This window comes from Trichosurus vulpecula, chromosome 3 (assembly GCF_011100635.1).
Source record: "Trichosurus vulpecula isolate mTriVul1 chromosome 3, mTriVul1.pri, whole genome shotgun sequence".
Classification (NCBI taxonomy): Eukaryota; Metazoa; Chordata; class Mammalia; order Diprotodontia; family Phalangeridae; genus Trichosurus; species Trichosurus vulpecula.
Window position 1 is genome coordinate 279888882 of NC_050575.1, and position 25762 is coordinate 279914643.

At 34.3% G+C, this 25762-nt stretch overlaps 1 protein-coding gene across 1 annotated transcript in view; it reads left to right on the plus strand.

Moving 5' to 3' along the window:
• Nucleotides 1-25762, plus strand: part of KIZ (kizuna centrosomal protein) — a 228942-nt gene that overhangs the window by 18133 nt on the left and 185047 nt on the right. Inside the window, 2 exon segments of the mRNA XM_036751962.1 lie at nucleotides 3808-3970; nucleotides 22699-22788. Of these exon segments, the coding sequence (XP_036607857.1) occupies nucleotides 3808-3970; nucleotides 22699-22788 (253 nt within the window).

The following is a 25762-nucleotide window of genomic DNA, read 5'->3' on the forward strand; positions in this document are numbered from 1 at the left end:
ATGGAGTAAAGATGATGAAATGTATCATGTGTAAGTGGATTTGCTTAGAAAAATTAGAACAAAATGAAAATTACATTCTTTTCATTCTGTCTTTGCTATGTAGTTTCTACTTTTTTTCTCAAGAAAGAAGGCACTATTTACTCCTTTTGGGGCCAGAGTTTAGATGAAATAACCTGAATGGTGGTTAATGCAGAATTTTCTTAATTGATCTTCAACCAAGTTGTTGCACCAAGATCATCTGACATCTGTTTGTTCATTGATATATGAGAATAATTATTAAAAGTAATGTAATTTCATGCACAATTTTTAGTAAGGAAATTTATAGAACACATTGTTAGTATTAGAATTTATGCATTTTGAGATCTACTTTGAGAGTATATTTGGCTTTTAATTATAAAAACATTTTCTTTATGAAGTAGTATTAAAATGAAACCTCTTGTCAAAAATCATAAGTGAATAATGAGAGAATCTCATCCAGCAAAAATAAAGGCCAGTTGTACTGTTTTTATTATTTATTAAATACATCCATATCTTAATTCTCAAAATTATCCCTTGGCTTTTCAATCTAAAGGTAATTGTGCTTTAGTGAAAAAGAGTACTGGGTGTGAACTCAAAAAATCTCTTGTTCAAATCTGCTTCTGCTCTTTATTACCTTTATAACCTTGGGCAATGGTCAGTCAACAAGCATTTATTAAATACTTACTATGTGCCAACACTGTCCTAAACTCTGGGAATACAAATACAAGCAAATTGAAAGACAGTCCCTGCCCTCAAGGAGCCTATATTCTAATGAGGAAGACAACATAGAAAAGAAAGCTGAAAAGAAGGGAGGAGTAGAGAGAGAAGGTTCCAAGCTTGGGGCATGATGGAAGAGACCAGAGGAGTGCAGCCTAGTGGGAAAAGCGGAGATGAGGAACCCTCCACCCATCTCTTTGGGCATCAGTTTCCTCATCTATAAAATGAGGAGAGATTAGTTTAACTGATCACTGAGGTCCCTTCCTGCCTTAAATCTATGGCTTGTTTGGCATCCTACCAGCAATAATGGAAAAGACAAGGACAGCACATATATGGACATAGTAAAAACAGTGGAGCCTTAGATGCCTCAATCTTAGAAAGTGAACGAGTCATGAACTGGTGTGGGAATGGCTATTATTCTAGCTTCCAGTTTCAGAAGAAGATGGGACAGTGGCAAAGAGGTGCAGCATAGTAAGTATAAAGTAATTTTTCTGCTTACATCTCTATTATTCATACATTCATAGAACAGTGAATTAGAATAGTCTGAGATACACTCTTCCTGCTGAGTAGCTCCAAGTTTACTAGTGTTTGGCTGTTTGTTCCCCTAAGCCTTATTTTTATTATTATATGTTATGATTATATGTTATGTTATATTATAGATCACTGGCCTTATTAAAATAGGAAGAGACTTAATAAAATAGAGCTTAGTGGATTCTTAATAATTTGACTGATTTACATACTTGACTTGGGGATTGATGTTATTGAAAAAATCCTTAGAACTTGGATGGAGATTTATTTTCTGTGGGTGGATACTTGTAGAGGAGTATGGAAAAATAAAATGAATAAATATTTACTGAGTGTTGGCTATATGCATGGCTCTATGCCAGGCTGTCCACTACTGCTAGCATTATCCCCACTTCAGTTGTTGGTTCCCACCCAACCCAATTGTATTAGCAAGGCAATAATAACAATATAGACAATAATTGTCAAAATGCCTATGTGGTTTTGTATCGCAAAATATAAGAGACTCTCCATACAGAACGTAGAAGAAATAAACCATTTATTCAGAGACCAGAGAACCAGATCCCAAAACCAATAAGCACAATCCATCACAGCAGCAAAGAATTCAATACACAATATCATAGCAGAGAACCACTCCATCTCAAAGCCATCCACCCCACTGCTGGGGCCTTGCCACCAACAGTCACTCACAGCATAGCACACGTCTGCTCTTTCCCTCAGCTCTAACTGCACTCTCCCTCTGAGCATTTCCTATGACACACTTTCCTCTTCCTTTCAGCAAGCTCATCCAAACACATGTGACATAGGCTTCCTGTGACATAAGCAGGTCACCTGGCCTGTTAATGGGTGGGAAAGATCTTCATATCCAAATTGTCATTACATCAATCTGGAGAGGAAATAGCAGGGGGGTTATCTTGAGCTGTGGTTGGGGTGGAAGAGATGGGAAGTCACGAAGCATCCAATCAGGAGGGGAAATTGAAGAATGATAGCTTACATGAAAGCATACATTTGTTAGCATGCTAGCATAAATACAAAGAATTTATTGAAAATCACTGATCTATAGTGAGATATTTGGGGTCTTAATTTGAGTCATTTTAGATGTCTCTACATTTCTTGTTTTGAAGGTGTTTTTCCCCCGTATCTTTTCCCTATATATTCCCTATGTTTCCCATCTCCTCTTTTGCCCAGGTTGCTTTCTGTGCCAGGAATGTACACCTTCCTTACTTCTATCTCTTAGAATCCCTAGTTTATTTCCAAGCTCAACTCCTCTTCTACTTGACTCCTTCCTTGATGTCATCCCTCTCTCCAATTGCTATTAATTGGCAAAAAGCACAAAAGTCCCAGCACTCAAAGAGCTTACATTAAAAAAAAAATCAATGTTTATGTCTTGAGACAGTGTGTTACAGTGGTAAGAATGCTAGACTTTGTACATGGTAACAGCAAGATGATCAACTGTGAATGACTTAGCTCTTCTGAGTAATACAGTCATCCAAGACAACTCTGAAGAACCTATGATGAAAAATGCTATCCATCCCCACAGAAAGAAAGGATGAAGTCTGAATACAGATCGAAGCATACTTTTTTTTACTTTATTTCTCTTGGGGTTTTATTTTGATCTGTTTTCTTTTACAGCATGACTAACAGGAAATATGTTTTGCATGACTGCACATGTATAACCTATATAAAATTGCTTGCCTCCTCAATGAGGGGGTAGGGCAGGAAGGAGAGAATTTGGAATTCAGTTTTAAAAACAATTGTTAAAAATTGTTTTTATATGTAATTGCAGAAAAATAAAATATCAAAGTTTTTAAAAAGTAAGAATGCTGACTTTGCTTTTGGAGAGGCTGAAGTGGGAGTGAAGTGAGGACAAAAATACAAGGAGATTTGAGGGAGGAAGGAAGGGAGGGAAGTGGAGAGAGAGAGAGAGAGAGAATGAATGTAGAATACTTTGCATATTACCTTAAAGCCATTAATAAATGTCAGCTATCATCATTATCGCAATTCTGTGATACCAAATATTAGAAGACAGTTTCATGAAAATTAGCTTATAATTTATGGCAAGCATTTATTTATGTTTTTTAAATTCAAACTTTTCTGAAATATTTAAAAATTAGACATTTTTAATGCTTTCTGAATTGTGGTTTGCTATTTGGTCCTATTTCCAATTGAGCTGGTAATTTTAAAACAGCCTGCCATGTGATAAAACTGCTAATATGTTATTTTACATGTTTATGTTGATAGTACTTAAAAATCACATTTGATTGTATGAAGTAAGTCTAACTAGGTCTTTATGCCATGAATAATGTAATGTAGTTTTGTATAGGTTTCTCAAGAGAGCTATGGTCATATCTAGCCAGTGTAATACTTCAGGAATGCTGCTTTAATTGTCTTCCTATAGAGATATAACTTTCAGCTTTTCAAATTTCCATATTAAGGGCAGAGTAATCCAGGTAACATGCTTTTTAAACATTATATTAAAGTAATTTTATGCATATATGAAAATATTTTCTCAATTTAACTTTATTTTTAAAATCTGAATTTTTTTTCTAGAACTAAACTGAAGTATATAAAACTGAAGAAATACCTGAAAGAAATATGTGAGTCAGAAAAAAAGGCTCATGTTCGAAACCAAGAATATTTAAAACAATGTCATCAGATTCAAGCCCATATTGGAAGCTTCAGTAGAAATACAGACAGACTTCAGAAAATGAAGGTAAAATGTTATAATAGCCTTTACTTATCTACTTTCAAAAATAGGAATTCATAGGAAATGATTCTGAATCAGTCAGTCATTGATCATTTATTAAGGGCCCACTGTGTGATATAGTAGCTAGAGAGCTGGACTTGAAATCAGGAAGGAAGACCTAGGTTCAAATTTTACTCTTGACCCATCATTATGTCTGTGTGACTCTGGACAAGTCATTTGTTCTCTAAATAATCCTTTAAGACTACTAAATTGTAGAGAAATTGGCAACCTGTGTCCTTAGAGAATTTCATTATCATTTCATACTAATGAAACAACAGGTTCAGTCCCTGCCCCACTTTGACATACTAGTTTTTGGGAATACTGAGACAAAAGTCAAATGATCTTGCTTTCAAGGAGCTGACCTATCAGAGAAAATAGGCTGTAAGCACTAAAAAAATGGTACTTAGTCTCAAATAAATATCTCTCAGTAAGGTGCAGTGATTCATGCAACTCATATTTCATTGACTAACGACTTAGAAAATTGCAATATGCTTTACTAGAATTTATTTAAGAAGACTACTTTTGTTAATGTTATAATGTTAATGTTAATAATGGAATATGTTTAGTAATGCTATATAAAAATTTAAGTTAATTAAATTAAGTTAATTAAATTAATTAAATTAAATTAATTAAATTAAGTTAATTAAAAAGTTATTTATTAGTTGTTAAATCTTTTCTCAGTCCTCATCTTCTCTGCTGCTTTTGGTTTTGTTAATCACCACTTCCTCATGAATACTCTCTAAATTCAGTTTTTGAAATAACTTGTCTCTTGTTTCTCTTGCCACCCAACTGACTGTTCTTTCTAAATTTTCTTTACTAGATCATCATACATTTCTTGTCCCTTAAGCTTGGATATGCCCCAAAGCTCTGTGATCTTAGATTGAATTGTTACCTCTGTCTCTCATCTCATCTACATCCTATCTCTTTATCTCCTGACTCCAGTTCCACATCATCAACTTCTCACATTACCTTTTGTATCCAGGTTTGCAACCTTGGCATCATTAATAGGTTGCCAAATCTTGTCAGTTTTATTCCCATAACACATGTCATACCTATTCCTTTCTTTCCACTTCCATACTAGATCAGACTTTCTTCACTTCTCACCTATTTGGACTCCTCTTGTCCATGCTCTCCTCTCTGCATTCTATCTTCCACATAGCTACCAAATTGATATTCTTTTTTCTTTTAAATAGTATTTTATTTTTTCCAATTACATGTAAAGATAATTTTTAACATTCATTCTTTTATAAAATTTTGAATTCCAATTTTTTTTCTTCTTTCTTCCCTTTCCTCCTCCCTAAGATGGTAAGCAATTTGATATAGGTTATATATATTTAATCATGTAAAACATATTTCCATATTAATCATGTTACATTAGCCGTGAAGTGGAACAAAAGGAAAAAAAAAACTATTGAAACAGCAAAGAAAGTGAAAATAGTATGCTTTGATCTGCATTCAGACTCCATCAGTTCTTTTTCTCGATGTGGATAGCATTTTCCATCTTGAGTCTTTTGGAATTATCTTGGCTCATTGTATTGCTCAGAAGATCTAAGTCATTTATAGTTGATCATTCTTACAATGCTGCTGTTACTATGTACAATGTTCTTCTGGTTCTGCTCTCTTCATTTTACATCAGTTCATTTAAGTCTTTCCAGATTTTTCTGAAATTTGCCTACTCATCATTTCTTATAGCACAATAGTATTCCATTACATCCATATACCACAACTTGTTCAACCATTCCCCAATTGATGGGCAACCCTTCAGTATTTTTGTGCATGTCTTTTTTTCATGATGTCTCTGGGATACAAAAGTAGTGGTATTGCTGGATCAAATTGATTGCCCTTTGGGCATAGTTCCAAATTGCTCTCCAGAATGGTTGGATCAGTTTACAACTCTACCAACAATGTATCAGTATCCCAATTTTCCATATCTTCTCCAACATTTATCATTTTCCTTTTTTGTCATATTAGACAATCTCATAGGTGTGAAGTGGCACCTCAGAGTTGTTTTAATTTGCATTTTTCTAATCAATAGTGATTTAAAGCATATTTTCATATGACTATAGATAGCTTTGGTTTCTTCATCTGAAAACTGCACATTCTTATCGTTTGACCATTTATCATTTAGTGGATGACTTGTATTCTTATAAATTTGACTCAATTCTCTGTGTCAAATTGACATTTTTGATGTTCAGATGTGACCACATCACTTCTCTGCTCATGAAGCTTCAGTGGTGTCTGCTTGCTTTAGGATAAAGTACACACTCCTTTGGCATTGGCTGAGAACAAACCCAAAGCTTGAAAAATTTTTATAAAGAATTTTATTAGGTCACTTAGCAGAGGAGAGAGCCAGAAAAAGTATGGCTGCCACTGCCAGTCTCTGTGAGTCATATATAGTTTACACAAGGGTATAAGCACACGGCCTGCATGTAGGCAGCTTCTAGAAAAGAACAATTCCCATATAAGGTTGTGTGAGATATATAAATAGCAAGTAAGTATAAACATTTAATGTAATTTGGGGAACCCAAAACACAAACTTTGGGTGGACTCAAAACAAGACCTGGGTGGGATTTAAGCATTATTTGCAGCCATCTGGCTTCCCTGGAGTGTCTCTAAGGTCACCCTGTCCTCTGTTGTAAGCTTAGGTTAGACAATTTTCTATCCATATAAAACTAGGTTTGAACAATATTGATAAATAATATATAATGAAGTATTTTACCTATAATTCCTCTATTTTTGCACTTTTAAAAGACTATCCTCATAAACAGAGAGTTGGGTTAAGGTCTCAAAGGAAGTTCATTAAAATAACCCAAGTTAATGCTGTCCTCCTCACTACTTATTTTGTTTAAAGCTTAGTAGAATTCCTTTAAGGAAGGCTAGGAAACAGATTGGTGACAAACTTTTCCCAATGTCTCTTGGTCAGAGATCAAAATTTGAGGAATTGCCTCAGGGCCTGTGAGTCAGGGGGCTTAGACTTGCACTGGGAAAATACATATGGCCACAGATATCACAAAAAACGCTATTGGGAATCTAGTTGGTACAGTGAATAGGGTGCCAGGCCTGAACTCTTCCTGAGTTCAAATCTGGCCTCAGACACTTACAAGCTACATGATCCCTGTCAAATCACTTAACCCTTTTTGCCTCAGTTTCTTCATCTGTAAAATGAACTAGAGAAGGAAATGGCAAACCATTCCAGTATCTTTGCCAAGAAAACCCCAAATGGGATCAAGGAGAGTCAGACATAACTGAAATGGCTGAACAACAATAATCACAAAAAATCATAATGCCCTTCAATGTCATAAAAGTTAAACAAATTTAGTTGAGTCATAATTTCATATATTCCCTAAGAAGACAAGCCTAGTTAAATAGATTTTCTAGGTAGACTAGGTTAGGTTACAGATTAAATTACATTTAAAAGGTTACATTGGACTAATTGAGAGGGGAGATTTACATATCACCAAGGTAACCAAGAAAACTAGACATCAGATAAATTCTCCTTTACACGGTTAGCTAGGGGAGTTAACAAATGACTACATTACTTTGGGAACCTCAAACTCACCCTTTGGTTTCGACCTGAGGAATATCAAACAGATAACACTCTTACTCCGTAAGTCAGGTTTTGGTCAGATGAGGTAAAAGACAGACTTTTAATTAACTAAAAGTTACAGGAAGAATGACTGATTTCCAAACAATAAGTAAAAGCAATTTGGACATACCACTCTTACAGGCAGCAAGAAACATCAGAGCCAAAGAAATACAGTGATGATCATCAATATTAAATAATATCAAATTTCCTCCTTCTTGGTAACCAACTTCCAAAATCCATTTAATCCGCATATTTCATCTTGAGCCCCAGCTGTCTGGAAACATCTTCCCTTGGAAATTCTGCAAATAAGCCTCATTCTCAAGGTAGCTCTGGGGGGAGTTCTTCCTAGTATATCTGCTTCTCTTGTTCCAAGTCACCTGCAAAGGTTCCCTAATCAATATTGCTAAAACGTACCAGTCACGAGACTCAATGCAATTTAGTACAACTTCCTAAATTTAGTTTTCCAGTAAGTAGTTTATATGGTGCAAACCAACCCAAACCTTATGAAATTAACCCTATTAACAACAGAGCTATAAGAAGAACATCAAATTAGGAACCCATGAACATAATTATAAACACATTTTATACAAATAAAGTCAGAGTTAAATTATTGGAGTAATATTAATTGTTCATGGGTGGGCAGAGCCAATATAATAAAAATGACAATTCTACCTAATCTACTTATTCAATGCCATCCCAATTAAATTACCAAAAACTTATTTTATTGTGCTAGAAAAAATGATAACAGAATTCATTTAGAAGAACAAAAAGTCAAGCATATCAAAGGAATAATGGGGGGAGGGAGTGTAAAGGAAGGAGATTTAACAGTACCAGGTCTTAAACTGCATTATAAGGAAGTAAGTATCAATACTCTCTGATCCTGGCTAAGAAATAGAATAATTCATCATTGGAACACAGTAGACATACAATCCATAGTAGTAAATGATTATAGTAACCTTGTTTTTAACAAATGTAAAGGTTTAAACTTTTGGGATAAGAATTCACTATTTGGTAAAAATTGTTGGGAAAACTGGAAAGCAGTCTGGCAGAAATTAGGTATAGACCAATGTCTTACATTATTTACCAAGATAAGGTCACAATGGGTACATGATGTAGATATAAAAGGAGATATCACATAAATTAGAAGAACATGGAACATATTAACTATCAGACTTATGGATAGAAGAAGGATTTATGAATAAAAATTGTGCGATGTTAAATGGATAATTTTGATTATATTTAATTAAAATGGTTTTGTACAAATAAAATCCAATGTAGATGAGAAAGAAAGCAGAAAATTGGCAAAAAAAAATTACAGACAGTTTCTAGAATAAAGGTCTCAAACTCAAATATATAGAGAACTTTGTCAAATTTATAAGAATACAGGTCATTCTCATATATATATATGTATATATATACACACACATATAGAGAGATTATATAGATAGAGAGATATATATGTATATAGGTAGATATATATATGCATATATATATGTATGTATGTATGTATATATATATATATATATATATATAGTCTTACAAAAAAACGCTCCAAATCATTATTGATTAGAAAAATACAAATTAAAACAACTCTGAAATACCATCTCAGACCTATCAAATTGACTAAAATGATAGGGGGGGAAAATGACATGTTGGAAAGGATGTGAAAAAATTGAGACACTAATACACTGTTGGTGGCACTGTGAACTGATCCAACCATTTTGGAGAGCGGTCTGGAATTATTCCCAATGAATCATAAAACTGTAAACCCTTTGATGCAGCCGTATCACTATGACGTCTGTTTTCCAAGGTGATCAGAGAAAAAGGAAGAGAACCTATATGTTCTAAAATATTTATAGTAGCACTCTGGGTTGGAAAAGAATTGGAAATTGAGAGAATGTCCATCAATTGGGGAATGGCTAAACAAGTTGTGGTATGTAATTGTGATGGAATATTGCTGTGCTATAGGAAATGATGAGAAGGTTGACTTTAGAAAAACATGGAAAGACTTGCATGAAATAATGGAGAGTGAAACAAGAGAACCAAGAGAACATAATATACAATTTGAAGAATAACTGTGAATGACTAAGCTATTCTGAGTATTATAAATATTCAAATCAACTGCAAAGGACCTATCAAAGAGAATGCTATCTGTCTCCAGAGAAAGAACTAATAAATAGTAGAAGTATGCATAGTATGGTTTTACATCTACGTATATATGTATGTATGTATCTATCTATCTTTTTATCATCTATCTGTGTCAAATGGTGGCCTTCTCTAGTGTGGGGTGGGAAGGGAGGAAGGGAGAAACTGAAAATGTAACAAAAATTAAATTATAGAAAATTTAGGAATTCATAATTCATCTGAAAGTTCAGAGAACTTCAGTTTTTACATACCACTTGCTCTTTCTTTATTGGAACTCTGTACCTGATATGGATAATGCCATCTACAGGCTGAAGAAGGAATCTTAAAAAGCATTCATGAAGGTCTAACTTATAAAAGGAACCCTTTTGTCTCTAAATATTATCAGACAGACTTCAAAACAGGGAAAAAAATTATTTAAATATTTTTTACAATTATTAAGTTGATTTTATATGTAAAATCCTTAATCTAATTTTGAGAATTTATTACTAAAACATACTTAAAGCTTGTATATCCCATTAAAAACATTTTGAAGCCAATACACACACATCTATACATATATACATATAGATATGTGCACACACATATGTATATATCATAGTTCTTAGAGACAACGATCTAATCTTGTTGCTTTCTCAAAGTGAAGTTTACTACTCCATTAAAATTAAAAACTTAAATCTTTACCCTATCATCCTACCCCCCCATTGATAATATGTATGTGTAGATACATATACAAATACACACACACACATGTATATGTATATACACATACACACACATACTCAGAGCAATATTAAATTATAGTCCCAGGAGATTTCACCTCAAATAGCAAGTTCCAGTAGTCACAACCTATTTTTTTTCTCACGTTGTTGCAATAACAATTAATAAACACATATAAGGCCTTATTCATCCTTTTAAATTTAAATCCATCCTGGAGCAGAAATCAATCAGTAAAAATTAAGACTAATCACATTCTGGAGTTTCACAATACGATGAATATATCAGATAGTTCACAGACTCTGGCCACTTGCTGCAAGTCTTCAGACTAGTAAATATCCATATTGCCTATTAACTTCTAAGGCAAAAAAAAAAAAATGCTTAAGTCTAAGGTCTGTAGATACTAGATTGATTCAAAGACATAACTTCAGTATGTACTCTTCTAAGTACAATTTTGTAATTTTCATAAGTTACGGCCAATTTGTCAGATAAGAATCACTCCTTTTTACAGAAACTTATAAGCCCTTTTACCTAAGCTGTGAGAGGTCATAGTTTCTCATCAAACCACTTCATTACTCTGGAATATCACAACATGCTGTCAGCAAGGCTGATAAGAGCTTATGATCCTGTCCAAATAGAAAGTGCTCCCAAACTTTAACCATTTTAAAGCAAAATCTACCCTATTAAATACTTAACAATTTTCAAATATTATGACCACATTCTTGAACAGCTCAATTCATAATTAATAGCATCCAGATTAAAAGAGAAAGTTAGTTTTCTAATTATACAGTTATATCACCCTCTGGGCATAATTTTTCAGATGAACATAATTCCTTGGACAATCATTTTCTAAAAATAATAATTAAAAATATTAGAAGGCTAATAATAGCATAAACACTATTATTATGGATTTTGAAACATAACACAAAACTTTTTCCTAGACAAAAACATCAATTAAGTTTAATGTATTTCTGAATCCTCTTATAGAATTAGATCATCCATTCTGTACTAATTTTATACTAATTGCACTCAAAAACCAAAATTATTGAATCATTGAAATAACTATACTTAGTAAAAGTATAATAATAGCTAACATTTATATAGTACTTATCATGTGCCAGGCACTATGCTAAGTACTTTACAATTATTGTGTCATTTAGACTTCACAACAACTCTGGGAGATAGGTGCCATTATTAGCCCTATTTTACAGATGAAGAAATTAAAGCAAATAGAGGTGAAATGACTTGTTTAGAATCAAGCAACCAGTAAGCATCTGAGACCAGATTTGCACTCACCTTTTCCTGATCCATGTAGTTTCCAATCATATCACCTTAATGCCAAGTATCAAGCAGATTTGGCATTAAGTTCTGATTTCCCACAATTATCCTAATAGAACACACCCAGCTTTAAAAGAGACCATTTAATTTCAGGACAAACAGCCAAATCAAACATGGATTTACAGTCACAATGGTAATATTCAAAATTTCAATTTTCCTAAGGACCATTAGTTCCCAATGCCTCAAATTACAGAGCCCACTGCTTTGAGTTAGCTAACATTCAGAGATTTATGGTGGCAGTCTGACATCCCCATCTCCCTCTTTTGGAGCTGTTGAGGCTCTACGGATGGGAACTCACCCTTCTAATGGTCCTTCAAGGACAGAATTTTAGTATGCTTTACTCAGTTCCTTTGCCAAGAAAACCCCAAATAGGGTCACAAAGAGTCTTTCTTTTTCTCATCTTCCAGTGGACTTTTATTAAAGTCCTACAAACTTCAAAACTGTGTTGTTATACTCTGATTCATCATTTCACTTTATCTTTGCTACTTTTTATGTTTCCCCCTGTATTCTAGTCTAACACTCCACTGAATCTTTCCTGTACAAATTTCTTTATGCAATACCAATTAATTGCTAAAGTTTTACTTTTTGAGTTGTATAGCTAATTTATGTAAACAATTAAATTCTGTTTAATCAAACCCTCTTGTTCTGTTCATTCTCCAGTTGGCGAAATCACTTGCTACTAAAACAATGCATCTATCACTCAGTCTCAGAGCTATTAGGTGGTGCAGTGGATGGAGCAACAGGCCTAGAGTCGGGAAGACTCCTCTTCCAGTGTTCGTATCCAGCCTTAGACACCAGCTGGGTAAACCTGTAAAAGTCATTTTACCCTGTTTGCCTCAGTTTTGCCTCTGCAAAATGAGCTGGAGAAGGAAATGGCAAACCATTCTCGTATCTTTGCCAAAAAAAACAAAAAAAAAACAACCAAATGGGGTCATGAAGAGTTGGACGTGCCGAAAAATGACTAAACATGACTCTCCAGGGAGTGAAGAAAGTAATAGAGGCATGTGCCCTTTTCCCATAATCTTAATCCAAGCTGCAAATCCCCCCAAAATCCACTAAGATATTTCAGCAGTTTAAAAAAAACCATTAAGCTACAGTTTGAAAATTTATAGTAAGAATGTTGCATTTCAGTTACAGATTTGGTCTCTAATTAGTTTATAATGCCATAAATTTTGACAAACCAGGAAAAAGATTTCCTTTCTTTTTTTATCTGTCTTTTATCTCTTCAGTTGTTTCCTGGCCAGGGCTTTAAAGGCAGAGAGAGAATGTATCTTCCGGTTTTTTTTTTGTTTTTTGCTTTTTTATTTCACGGTGAAAGTCTAATGAAAAGTGAGAATAAGTCCCTGCTTATTCTCTTAGAAATTGCTGGGAGAGCTTTTTTAGGTATGAGACTTCATTAATCTTCTTCACCCTTGTAAGCTCACTTTCTGCTGTTATTTGCAATAGTCTTGGTACTGACTGGGTGTTCCCCTTCAAAAATCTCCAAGGCAAATATGACCTTGTGTATATACCAGAGAACTTTGGAAATGGAAGTCCCAGTCAAAGCCCACCTCACTGTTTACTCTCATTAATTTGGGGTTGTCCTAAGTGAATGAGTATAGAACTAATTTTGGGTAAATGGTTCATCACAGTTGCTCAGTCAACAGTACAAACATCTGAAAGTGGTCCTCAGTCTCTCTGTCAGGTCATGAGGTTTAAGTGGTGGCTCTTGCATTCGAGTCCTGCATAATAATGCCATATTCACCAGGATCTCTGGGTAGCTGCCAGCTAGTCTCAGATCAGGCATCATAGGAAAATTGAGGAGAAATACAGGAAAAGAAAGAAAATGAGAGAAAGATAAAGAAAGCCCTATGAAAGGACCAGCCACATTTTAACCAGATTTTAGCAGCACTGCCTCAAAGTCCTCATGTGATTAAGCCAAGGGGATTCCTAGTTTGTGGATCAGGGCAGCTGGGTTGATTCTAACTTCACCTGAGTCTTTCCCTGGACTAAGGCCAAACACAGCCCCTCAACTTTCTGGACACTCAGAGTCCTCAGTCCTAATTCTGGTTCTTAACGGTGTTTGACTTGAACCCCAGGACACTCACCAGGCCCTCACCATGTCTGATTTGATCTTGTGTTGGTCAGTCCTAACCACCTAAGCCCAATCATGAGATCATAGAGACTTCCTCAGCTTCTGTGTTCTTGGAAAACCTTCAGATTGACTTGGGCCAACCATCAGGGATCCCACTTCTGATACCATAACTGTAGGTCAAGAACAAACTCCAACTCTGAAAAAATTTTTATAAAGAATTGTATTAGGTCACCTGGCAGAGGAGAGAGCCAGAAAAAGTATGACTCTTGCATCTTGTCTCTGTGTTATATTATATAGATTTCAAGCAAGGGTACCAGTATGCAAACTTCATGTAGGCAGTTTCCAGCAAAGAGCTATACCCAGGTAAGGTTGCTTAAGATATATATCTTAGCAGGTAAATATAAACATTCAATACAGTTTGGGGAACCCAAAAGATATGTTTTGGGTAGACCCAAAACAAGATCTGGGTGGGATCTAAGCATTCTCTGAAGACATCTGGCTTCCCTTTAGCATCTGACATCTGTTGTAAGCTGTAAATTAGACCATTTTCTATCTACATAAAACTAGGTTCAAACAATATTAATAAATTTCCCCACAGAATTTGAGGACCTTCATAGTCTTACTAAGTTATCTTCTTAGGTTGAATATGTACTATTTCTTACTTCAAGCTCTAGCCAAATTCTCCTATTTGCTATTACTTATGCACCACATCCTATTTCCTACTTTTTTCATAGGCCTTCAGTGTCATCCCTCCTCACCTCAGCTCAACTTAACCAACTCTTTGTAAACAAGCCTTTTCCTGATCTGGCCTTGTCTAGTTACTTTTTATTTATTTTGTGTCTAATTTGCTTATCCGTGAACATGTCTTTTTCTCCTTTAGGGCAGGGACTGTTTGCATTTTTTGTCTTTCTCTTCCTAGCACTAAGTACAGTGCCTGTGACATAGTAGATGTTTAATTAACGCTGTGATAGGACTAATATTTTCCAGTGTTTCTTTGTCCCCATCCACAAAATGGGGTAGGCCTAGATCCCTCCTTTTTTCCTTCCTTGACAGACATTAGATTTTCCTGATAGGAGCTGAAGCTCTTCCTGTGAACCAGCTTCTCTGATGCAGCTTCCTGATCATATACAGGTATAAAACTTCCAAACTTTGTGGAGTCTGGGCCCCTCTAATTTAAAGGATTTCTGAAGACTTCTTGAGTCACTGTATCCATCACCAGGATACTGTTCTGATGGCCACATGTGTTACCATATACAAGGGAGAGGGGTTGGGTCCAGAGAAGCCAAATACCACTATATGCGTGTTCCATATTCTTTTTTTTTGTAATTTTTTTAGGAAATTTAATTCAGGTCAGGTTTCATAAACTTTTGAGAGCACAGGATCATACACCTAGGGCAGGAAGGGAACTGAGAAGTGATATAGTCAAACCCCTTAATTTTACAGATGATGCTTAACCAGAAGCCCAGGGAGATTAGGTGAGTTTCCAGGGGTCACCAAGTAGTATGCTTTAGAGGCAGGATCTGAACCCAGGTCTTCTGGCTCCAGACACAGTACTCTTTCCATTCTACCAATATGTCTGTGAACTTCAGCAAACTAGTCAATGTTATCATGGATACCTTTATTCTCCTGTTGTCACCAACATCTTTGATTCGGCCTAACCAAGAGTCATTAAACCAAGCAACATCTATCTGACGAAGAACTTGTGCCATGGCAACCCCATTCGTTAATTGGTGGACATTCTTCCAAGGGGCAGCAGTATTGAATGTCTGCAACCAGATCATGAGGCTGTCGCAGAACTGGAGCTGGGGCTGTGGGGGCAGCTGCCACCCCTCCATGGCCGTGGCCTCCACCACCGGGGCTGCCAGTACCGCCGCCACCTTCCTACGCTGCTGGGGCCACGATGGCTGGCGCTGGCGCTCGGGAACCTGTTCCATGTTCTTGATATGTTAGGATAAAGAAACCTCCTTTTATTAACTATTCAGTGACTTTTAAACCTCTTTGCATCCCAGCATCAAACACAGGGTTAACATTAGAGCCACTCATACCAAACCCTTAATAAATTGAATTGAACATAGACTTAACTAATTTTAATTCTAATATGTATGGTAAGTAGAATTTTCTTGTTGACAGTCTTCCATGAATATTCTTACCACTAAGTTTAGATTTCTTTGTTCCAGTAGGATGAATTGATTTTGATGGCAAAGGGTAGAAAAGGAGAACAACTGACTAACAAATTTGCCCCTATTTTCCTTAACTTTGTGGCTCAGGATTCCTTTTAATGTGAAATAATTGATTTGGGCATTGCAAGCCTGTGATTATTCTTAGGCTCTTCTTCCGTACTTACAAGTCTTGCATGCTTCTGAATAATAGCAAAATATACAGGAACTATAAGAGAGTCCTCCTTGATGTAGTTTTTATTGGTTAGCTCTTTTTTTAAAAAGTGTGTATGGTATTAGGAAATTAGATTTATGTAAGGAAAATATGTTATAATGGAGATAGTACAGAACTGAGTTTTGAAATGCCGGTTGCAGTCCTAGTTCTAGCCATATCATTTTGCAGAAGTCATGTTATCTTTAGTGTTATTATTTTTATGAGTTATTCTAAAATGAAGAGTTAAAAGGGAAATAGTATCTCTATATAGCTTCAGCCTCACTTTGTTGTAAATGTTGAAAATTCCAGCTAAAAGCCATGTGTTCTCTATAAGTAGACCGAATATTTAGGAACGTTCAGAGATTTGATTTTTAAAAGTTTTTCCCTTGTGTGATGTCACATAGTCATAGCTTTAGATTTGGGGTAATAATAATGATTTACAACATACATACATACATATAGCGTATGCGTGTACATGTATATATATACATATATACGCACGTGATACATATAATATATGTATATAGTTCTGCAGAGGCCTTTACATATTTTATATTATTTGATATTCACAACAACCTTGTGAAGTTAAATACATTATTATCCCCATTTTTCAGATGAGGAAGTGGAGATTGAGGGTAGTTAAGTGACTGCTCAGGATCATCATATAAGTAGTATCAGAGACCAGATTAAAATTCAGACTTTCTTGATTCCAAGTTCAGTGCCTAATCTGCTATGCCACTCTGTCTTCAAGTATGTGAAAGGTTATTTTGTCATGTGGATAAATGAGAACCCATTTGAGTTCCACCAAAAATGTCAGTGAAAAAAGTTTAGACTAGATTTGTTGTTCATTTGTTTCAGTTGGGTCCAACCCTTTGTGACCCTATTTGGGGTTTTCTTGGCAAAGATACTGGTTCAGCATTCCTTCTCCAGCTCATTTTACAGGTGAAGAAACTGAGGCAAACAGGGTGAAGTGACTTGCCCAGGGTTACACAGCTAGTAAGTATCTGAGGCCTGATTTGAACTCAGGTCTTTCTGACTCCAGGCCTGGCACTCTACCTAGCATCAAAAAGAACATACCAGCTATTAGTGTTGTGAAATGCTCAAGTAGGCAAAATTCCACATGGAAAGTTGCTGGAATTCTCAGAGTTCTTCTAGTCAGATGATGAATTAGAAGACTGTCCAAGAGCCGTTAAAATGATGTAATAAAACAAAAAACAAAACAAAACCTTACAGAACTTCTGTGTACCTTTTCAAGTTTGTTAGAAGAGACATTTTTCAGAAGTGGTTGTATTCCTTTTCAAGAACATAAATAATGTGAAATAAGTGAATATCCAGAAGATATTGGTCTTGACATTTTTAATCTTGACTTCAATGACTCTAACTTTGCCCCATTATGAGTACTGGTTATTTATGCAAACTAGTGAGCAAAATCATATGCTTTAGATATTATTTCTTAAGTAATAGCTGACATTCAGCCTCCTTAATCTGAATGCTTCAGATAGAAATAAATTAGACTTATGTTTTTTGAGAGTGGCTTTTAAAAAAAATGCCTAATTTCTTAGTCATAGCTACATAGCTTTTCATTGATGACTTTCGAAGACAACATTTTCTTTGTGCCTCTGTTAAACATTTAAACAATCCTTCCCATATTTGCTTAAAGGGGTGATGATTAAGGGGAAAAATTCAGAGGAGAAAGAGAGTAAGGGAGTATTAAAGATGTGGAAACAAAAATTTGAATAAAAGAAGAGGGGGGAAATTGTAAGAAATGGGAAGAGGAGTTTTGTTTCCACAGAACTGAAGGTGTACTTCCCCCCTCCTCCACCCGAGCTTTAGCAGAAACCAGGCCTCAGGTTAGTCAGGTGAAAGGTCAGAGGCTTGTACACATGCTTAAACGAGCCATTTGAGGAGGGCATGACGTACACAGTCAGGGGGTTGTATCTGGCCAATGAAGAGCCTGGCGGGAGATTCAAGGTGAGGGTCTGTTAAAGGACTGGCATCCATTTGAGTCCTTTGTACTTTCCCCTGTGCTCTTTTCAGGGGACGTACCCATTTATTCAGGGGAAATAAATGTAAATTATAATTAAAACGTTCCTGACTTCCCCCTCAAAAATTTAAACATACTTTATATTATATTTACTTGTGAACTTTTTTTCTCCCTTCTAGGCTAAGTTCTTAAGAGTTGGGTCTCTGTCTTATTCACCCCTTAACATAATTCCTTGCACATAATAGGTACTCAACAAATGTTTGTTGAATTAAATTTAATTGAAAAATTGGCCTATCTGATTTTTAAAGTGTCATTTTTTTCTAGTTAAATAAATTATGCAGTTGTCCACTTAATCAGTTGGTAGTTATCTGATAGAAAAACAGACCTAATAGAAATAATAAAAGTTGAAATTGAGTATTTAGGAAGTATTATGTTTTTTCTTCTTTGCTCCCCCAATTTTGTAACTAATTTTGGCATTATTTAAATTTATTTAAAAATTATACTCATTTTACTTTAATATTCATTTACAGGTAAAAGAAAATAAAAACAGAACAAAAACATGAATGTATTTTTTGTTTACAAATTGTTTTAAAATGTGTATTTAACTTTAACAAGGTTGTAACAGAATTGTCCCATTTGTTTTAATGATTTTTCCTGAACTTATTTTCTGTATGTTTATTGGGGTTTTTATTGCTATTATTCTTGCTATAGTTTGCATTCCCAGTCCAAATTCAACAAATGTTTGAGCCTTTAGTATATGCAAGGTACTATGCCAGCTATACTGTAAGATACAAAAATGTCTCTGACCCCTGCCCTCAGAGGAATTTATACTCTACCTCACAGGAACTTTAATCTTTAGTAGCAAAATTCCTGTGGGGCATGTACGTTGTCAGTAACAATAAATTGTCCATAAATGCAACTGCAGCATTAAGAAAATGAAATGAATATGATTCTTCTCCATGTAATTATAAAATTGTATATATTTTAATAGTACTTTTGAACTTCTTAATGATATGTTCAGTTAATTTGGAAAGTATGATCAAAATAACATGACTTGTTAGCTGAAGAGACATATTCAGTGGTTACCAAAATGTATAAATGTTGAAACATACAAATATCACAAGAAACAGTGAACAATGTGATTATTGAGAGTTGATTATGAAGTATGAAGCTGAGGAAGCAAAAATAGAACGAACCCTGTGATCATTGGGATCATATAGAGTTGCAGGTTGAGTTTGGAAGCCCTGTCATCCAGTTTGCTCACTCGACAAAGGAGGAAGCCGAGAACTGAAGTGACTTGCCTAGGATCAGACCTCTAGTTAGTGACTGAAGCAGGATTTGAATTCAGGTCTTCCTGACCCTTAAGTCACTACACGATAATGGTAGACATACTTACAGAAAAGAGGCAATTAAGATGAAGGAAAAGAAGAAAAGTAATTAGTACAGAGTAAATAAATAATAAGGAAAGATTTACTAGTTAAGCATTCATTAAGCACTAACACTTGTGTGCCAGGCAGTGTGCTAGATGCTGGGGATGCAATGAATACAATGATCAATACTGGTGTGTAACACTAGTGAGAAGCAGATTCTCTTGTCAGCCTTTAGGAAAGCATCACCACAGGGAAAGCTGTTTTAGACGCACTAGTCTAAGGAACAAAAGAATGGCTGGACGTTTAGATTTATGTATCTGTCCTTTAGGTTGTGCTGTATCAATCTATTTTTCAGTAGTAAGCCATGAATACAATATAAAAGACCTTATATGTTCAGACTTAGTGTATATCAAATATAATACCCAGTGCAGTGTGTAAGATAAAAAGTTAACATAAAGATCAGTTTTAATGTTACTTTTTAGGTCAGTTTAATAACCTCAATTTTACTAAAGCTGTATTTTGCAAAGTGAGATCTGAGAAATTACTTATGGAGGTACCTAGAATCAGAAGATACTATATAGACTAGAAGTAATTTGGGAGCCAAAGTAGGGAGAGTTAATAGTAAGGAGTATGGCCTGAAGGAGATATTTTGGAAGGAAAGGAAGTGGAATAGGCCACTTTTGTCAGGTGAGAGTAGAACAGGTTGTTAAAACACTATGAGAATAAAATTAATAAAAGCTGTGATACCTGAATGGAGAAGAAATTAAGAAAACTTGAGATGGTCTTTGAAATTTAGGCAGGTAAGAATGTGGTCCTTGAAATTTCATTCAGTGCTAAAAACATGAATAGAAAAGGTTTTGGAAGGATTGTTGTCAAGTATTTAGATTATATTCTATGTAATATAGGAACATATGTTCATTACTTAATTTGTAAAATTAATTAGGAAAATAACCTAATTAGATGAAAGGGTGACATATATTGGGTGGTTATCTAAATTTATAAATGTAGGAATATATATCTGAATATTATACAATGCAGCAAATAATGATATAGTGATTATTCTATGTTGCTGAGAATTGGTTTTGAAATATAAATTTTAAGAGCTTAAAACTTGGAATAATCTCTGTCTCTGTCTCTCTCTCTGTCTCTCTCTCTCTCATTTGTCTTTGTCTGAGCCTGTAATATCACTGGTGTGAGAAACTCAGTGATAAAACCTCTTCTAACAATACAGATCTGCAACTGCTCTGCAATTTAACAGTTGTACAGCTGCCCAGGGCCCTGAGAGGTTAAGCTACTTGCCTAAGTTCACACAGCCAATATGTGTCAGAAAGGGCTTTTTATCCTTTATACTCTATTACCTCTATTGTGTGTGCAAGTTGCAAGGCTAGGAAAGAGTAAAGAATTTTTAGAGGAGCTCTATTCCCCAGTGTGAAAAATCATATTTGATATCAATTATCAGTTCTAATTTCAATATCTATGTACAGTGTTAATTTAGAAGAAAGTGCTCACCCTTCAGTAAATCTTTCAAATGCATTGATATCAATCCTGACTGGACTCCTACATGTGTTTTTCTACCCTTATTTCAAGTCCTTATGTTGCTATCAATTCACATTTAGTAGGGTAGAATGAGTTGAATAAAGCACTTGTGTCTATTGAGAACAGGCACTGTCTTTGGCAATTACTACTCAGAAATGGATGAACAGAGAATGGTAAAACCCTGGCACAATTCCAGTGTGCATGTAAGGTTTGTGAAAATTGATTATAATTAAGTTTACAGGTCATAGGCTAGGTAAAATTTTTCTGTATGGAAATAAAAAAAGAATTTCTGTTTTGACCAACTGAAGTTGTATATTTGTTGTTAGTATTTTTCTTTTAAAAGTACATATCCTTTAAGTCTATACAGAATGCCCATTTTTAGGTTTAAGGGCTAAGAAAATTAAGTAATACGTTTGAAGGAATAGTTTCTGTATTTAAAGAGGTAGAGTCTTTCCTTGGTTGCCTTTTTCTTTATCTTCTTCCTCTTGGCTTATTTTTTTTCAGTCATTTGTAATTGTTTTAAAACAGTAAAAATGGTATCCGTTTTAGACTGTTAAACTGTTTTATATTCATAGCATTCTGCAAATTTTTAAAAAGTGTCAGCAAAATGGGGCAGTAGATGAAATTTAGTTTTAAAATATTTTAAGAAACAAATCCATTTCAGACATTATTGCCTATTTCCTTTTTTTTATTTTAAAGTAAGGTGAAGATTTTGTCTTTTATTAGATTAAGATCTAAGGTATAAACTTTGTTATTTATCAGTCAGATATATTTTGAATTGTAATATAGAAGGCTAATTTTTTAATCTTCTGGTATATATATGCATATATGTATAACATATGTATATGTTGGGCCATAGTCTTGAAGCATATTAATGACATACTGAAACAGTACTTTTTTGCCCTGCTTTTAAGCAAAAGTCTGATTATTTCACTTCAAATAGAAATGTAGTGTTGATGAAGATATCTTTCTGTAGTTATTTGTGATATTAGCAAATTTATATTCCATGCTTCTGGTTCATTGTAAAATAATGTAATAAATTGTAAGCTTATGGTTAAATTAATTACTCTATAGCTTTGTATATATCGTATCAAACATTTGATATGGCATCATAGAATATGGACAGGACTGAATTTTTTTGTTTTACACAAAGCCAAACTTAATGAAAAGACAGCCATAAGTTTTTTTTTTTTTGACATCATCTCCCAACAAGTTTATCAACTAGCTACTTCTCACATCAGGACTTTACTTACTTTAATAAGTGATGACAGAAAATTCAGTAAACTGTTTTTTGGGAGGGGGCTGTGGAAATACATGCAAAATTTTATAAAATGGTTCCTTCATCTGTAAAATGAGAAGATTGTAATAGATAACTTCTGTAGATTCTGTGATCCCATGGATTCTTGGACATCTTCCATATTGTTTGATGTCATTAATTTTCTGAGATAAGAATTTCTGTGTGACAAGAATCAGTTATTATTTTCTACTTAATTACTTATTATACACTATAACTCATTGGTGAAATAGGTATTTATTGGTCATAACGTGATTTTTAGTATTGGTTTTATTTGTATTTAGATGGAACATGAAGCTCAAATAAAGAAGATACACCTATCAACAAAAAATAGCCTGGGATCGAAAGGTATACTCCAAAACAATGATGAAAAGGTACTTAAAAAGTTAAAATAAATTTTATCTTAAGGATTTCTAAAGTGCTAATAATTTAAAATGAAAATTTTATTGAAAATAATTTTGTCACAAAATATATTTTGATTAAATCTGAAATAATTTTAATGACTGAGTTAATTGCTTTCAATTCTTATTAGATTTACTAAAAGACACAATTCTGTTATTATAAAGAACAAAAATCAAAGAAAGGAAAGCTGAGTGTCTTTTGGTCTTCTTTTTGATTTTCCTAGGAAACAGTGATTTTATAAACTCTGAAATGTGTCCTAAATGAAAAATAAACAAAATGTGCTATTTTGATTCTTGCTTTTGTATTTATAATTTTGTACATTTTGACCTTTTTCACAGAAGTGAAAAAATGATTGCATATCTAAGCAACAGACAAAAAGATTGACAAGGAATACTTAAATATATTCTGCTATATATCTGCTGTAATGCAGGCTTCTAATCCTTCTTCCTATCTCCATATAAATGATACAGTTCAAGACCATAGATGTTTTCTTCACTAAAAGCAGTAAAGCTCTTTTAGATGAAATGTCTAAAAACATCTTGTAATAACTTAGAGCATGCTGGCAAGAGTAGTCACTTGTGACTATGTGTGAAACCCCCTCAGCTAGTCGATATTGTAATAAGCAAAAATGGTAGCATCACTCCATTATTCAGAAAAGCCAACAGCATGCTTGTCCCTTAGGCTACAGCATTCATTAAGAAAAGCTTACTGGGCTGAAAGCTGGAAACAGATGATAACGGGATATGATTTTCATATTTAATGCATTCCTTGGAAGAGTATGTGTGCTGCAGATTGATAGAAGAATCAACTGCTACTTTACTAAAAGACTTTCTAGTTTGCCCTATAGCTACCGATGGAATCATTCAGCCAAGAAATTAACTTTTTCTCCTTTTACCTGCTTTATATATCTGCTAAGCAGGCTGCCTGGCTGCCAGTAAATGTTATTATGCAGTTAACTGTTTGGTATTTAAGACTCTTATCAGAAAAGAAACAGAGGCCACACTATTTTGTTTTTATAGTAGAGAGAAGGTTTCAGTTTTTCTTTCTTCAGTGCATTAGCAGGCATTAATCTCAGTTTATAGGAAGTTTTTTTTTCTTCCCCCATAGATTAAAAAGTTAAAAACATTGAATTTAGAGCATTCTTTAAACTATAAGATACAAAGCAATGAACTCTGACAACCTTGACCTATCTAAGAAGGCCTTTAATGACAAATAATTCATATTCTGTTAGATGTACACAAAATAGGATATGTAGTGTTGGACTCCTGAAGCATTGAGCAGGTTTTCCCTGTTTGGCATTTGACCATGAAATAATTGACATGTTTTAAATCTAAATCATTTTATTCCTTCTCAACCATTGCCGATACATGCATTCTTAGTATTGCAGTGTCGATGACACTTAAAATATGGGGTGGTTTTCATATTTGCAATCTTGAATTTTTATCCTACACAGAATATTTTTTGTGTTTTTCATCTTTCTGTATATATCCAATACTTAGTACCTGGCATAGAGTAATTGCTTAATAAATGCTTATCGATTGATTAATTTTTTTACATATATTACTATTAACTTTTTTCAAAAACTAGAAGCAAGTTATTGTAGGTTTACTTGTTTTGGAGCAAAACATTGGTAGTCCTTTAAAATGTTGTTACAGTTAGAATAGAGTGGTTTTTATTTATATTTAAGAGTGTCTTCTCTAAAATTTTCTGAGTAGTTTTTTAATCCTAGAATTCTGAGCCAAAATAAAAATTGAGCCACATTAACACTTTAAGAAACTCATATTTCAGCTTTTCAACTTGGGCATATACTCAGTTTTTAAATTTAATATACTTAATTGAACTAACATATATCATCTTTAGGGATAGAGACTAGATCTTTAATTTCATTGGTATAGAAAATGCCTAGTGAGAAAACTCCCTTGACCAATGCAAATGTGTAGTTTCTCTGCAACTTAAAGTCTTAAAGAATTGCCTGAGAGGTCATGTGACTTACCTGAAGCTCATAGAACCAATATATATTAGAGGGAGGACTTGAACCCAGGTCTTGATTTTTAAAGCTGGCTCTCTATACACTAAATGCCATACAGCATCTACATATCATTTATTAATTTCTGAACAAGTTCTTATAGTACAAATTGTAATGTATTATTTAGGTATTGGACTCAGTTGGGCAGTCATATTAATTATTAGCTCATGTCTGAGTCTATAAATGATTATCTTTAAGGCACAGTATAAAACCTCACTAGTTCAACTAAATTCTAACAGAAAAAGAATACATAAGGTTCTATAGTAAATGCATATGGTTCTATAATTCTGTGGGTAATGTGACAGTAAATATCATATAACCCTTCTCCTCAGGTTTATATTCAAGTAGATGAGATTAGACATAAATACAAATAGCTGCCCTCTAAAGCAGTGTGTAAGTAATGCTGTGAGTCATATAAAGAGCTTTGAAAGTTCCAAGGAATAAAAGTTTACTTCTGGTAGAGGTTAATAGGAAGGCTTTAAAGAAGATTGTATTCGAGCTAAACACTGAAGGTTGAAGGACGAGGATGTTCTTTGTTGGGGGGCAAAGGTTCAGAGGCAAGAAAGTGCAAATCATCCATGGAGATGAATAGTTCAGTTAGGCTGGTGTAGGAAATTGGAAGTAATCTCTCCTTTTTCTAAACTCTCTTATTAGTTTATATCTCTCATATGGTATTTCTTACACTCTGCCTTGTGAATATGTTATAGATGTTAGATTAGATTATAATCTTGAGTGCAGGGATTTAATCTTATTTATCTTTAGAGGGGAAACTAGGAGAGCTTGGCCATTAGGGTTAAAGGATGAAACTATTGTTCAGAACTTTGATTACTGAATTAGGATTTGGGGAGGCTTATTGCCACTTGGCAACAAATGCTTCCTGAATTGCCTTTTTTGGTAACTTCACGGCCATACAACCCAGG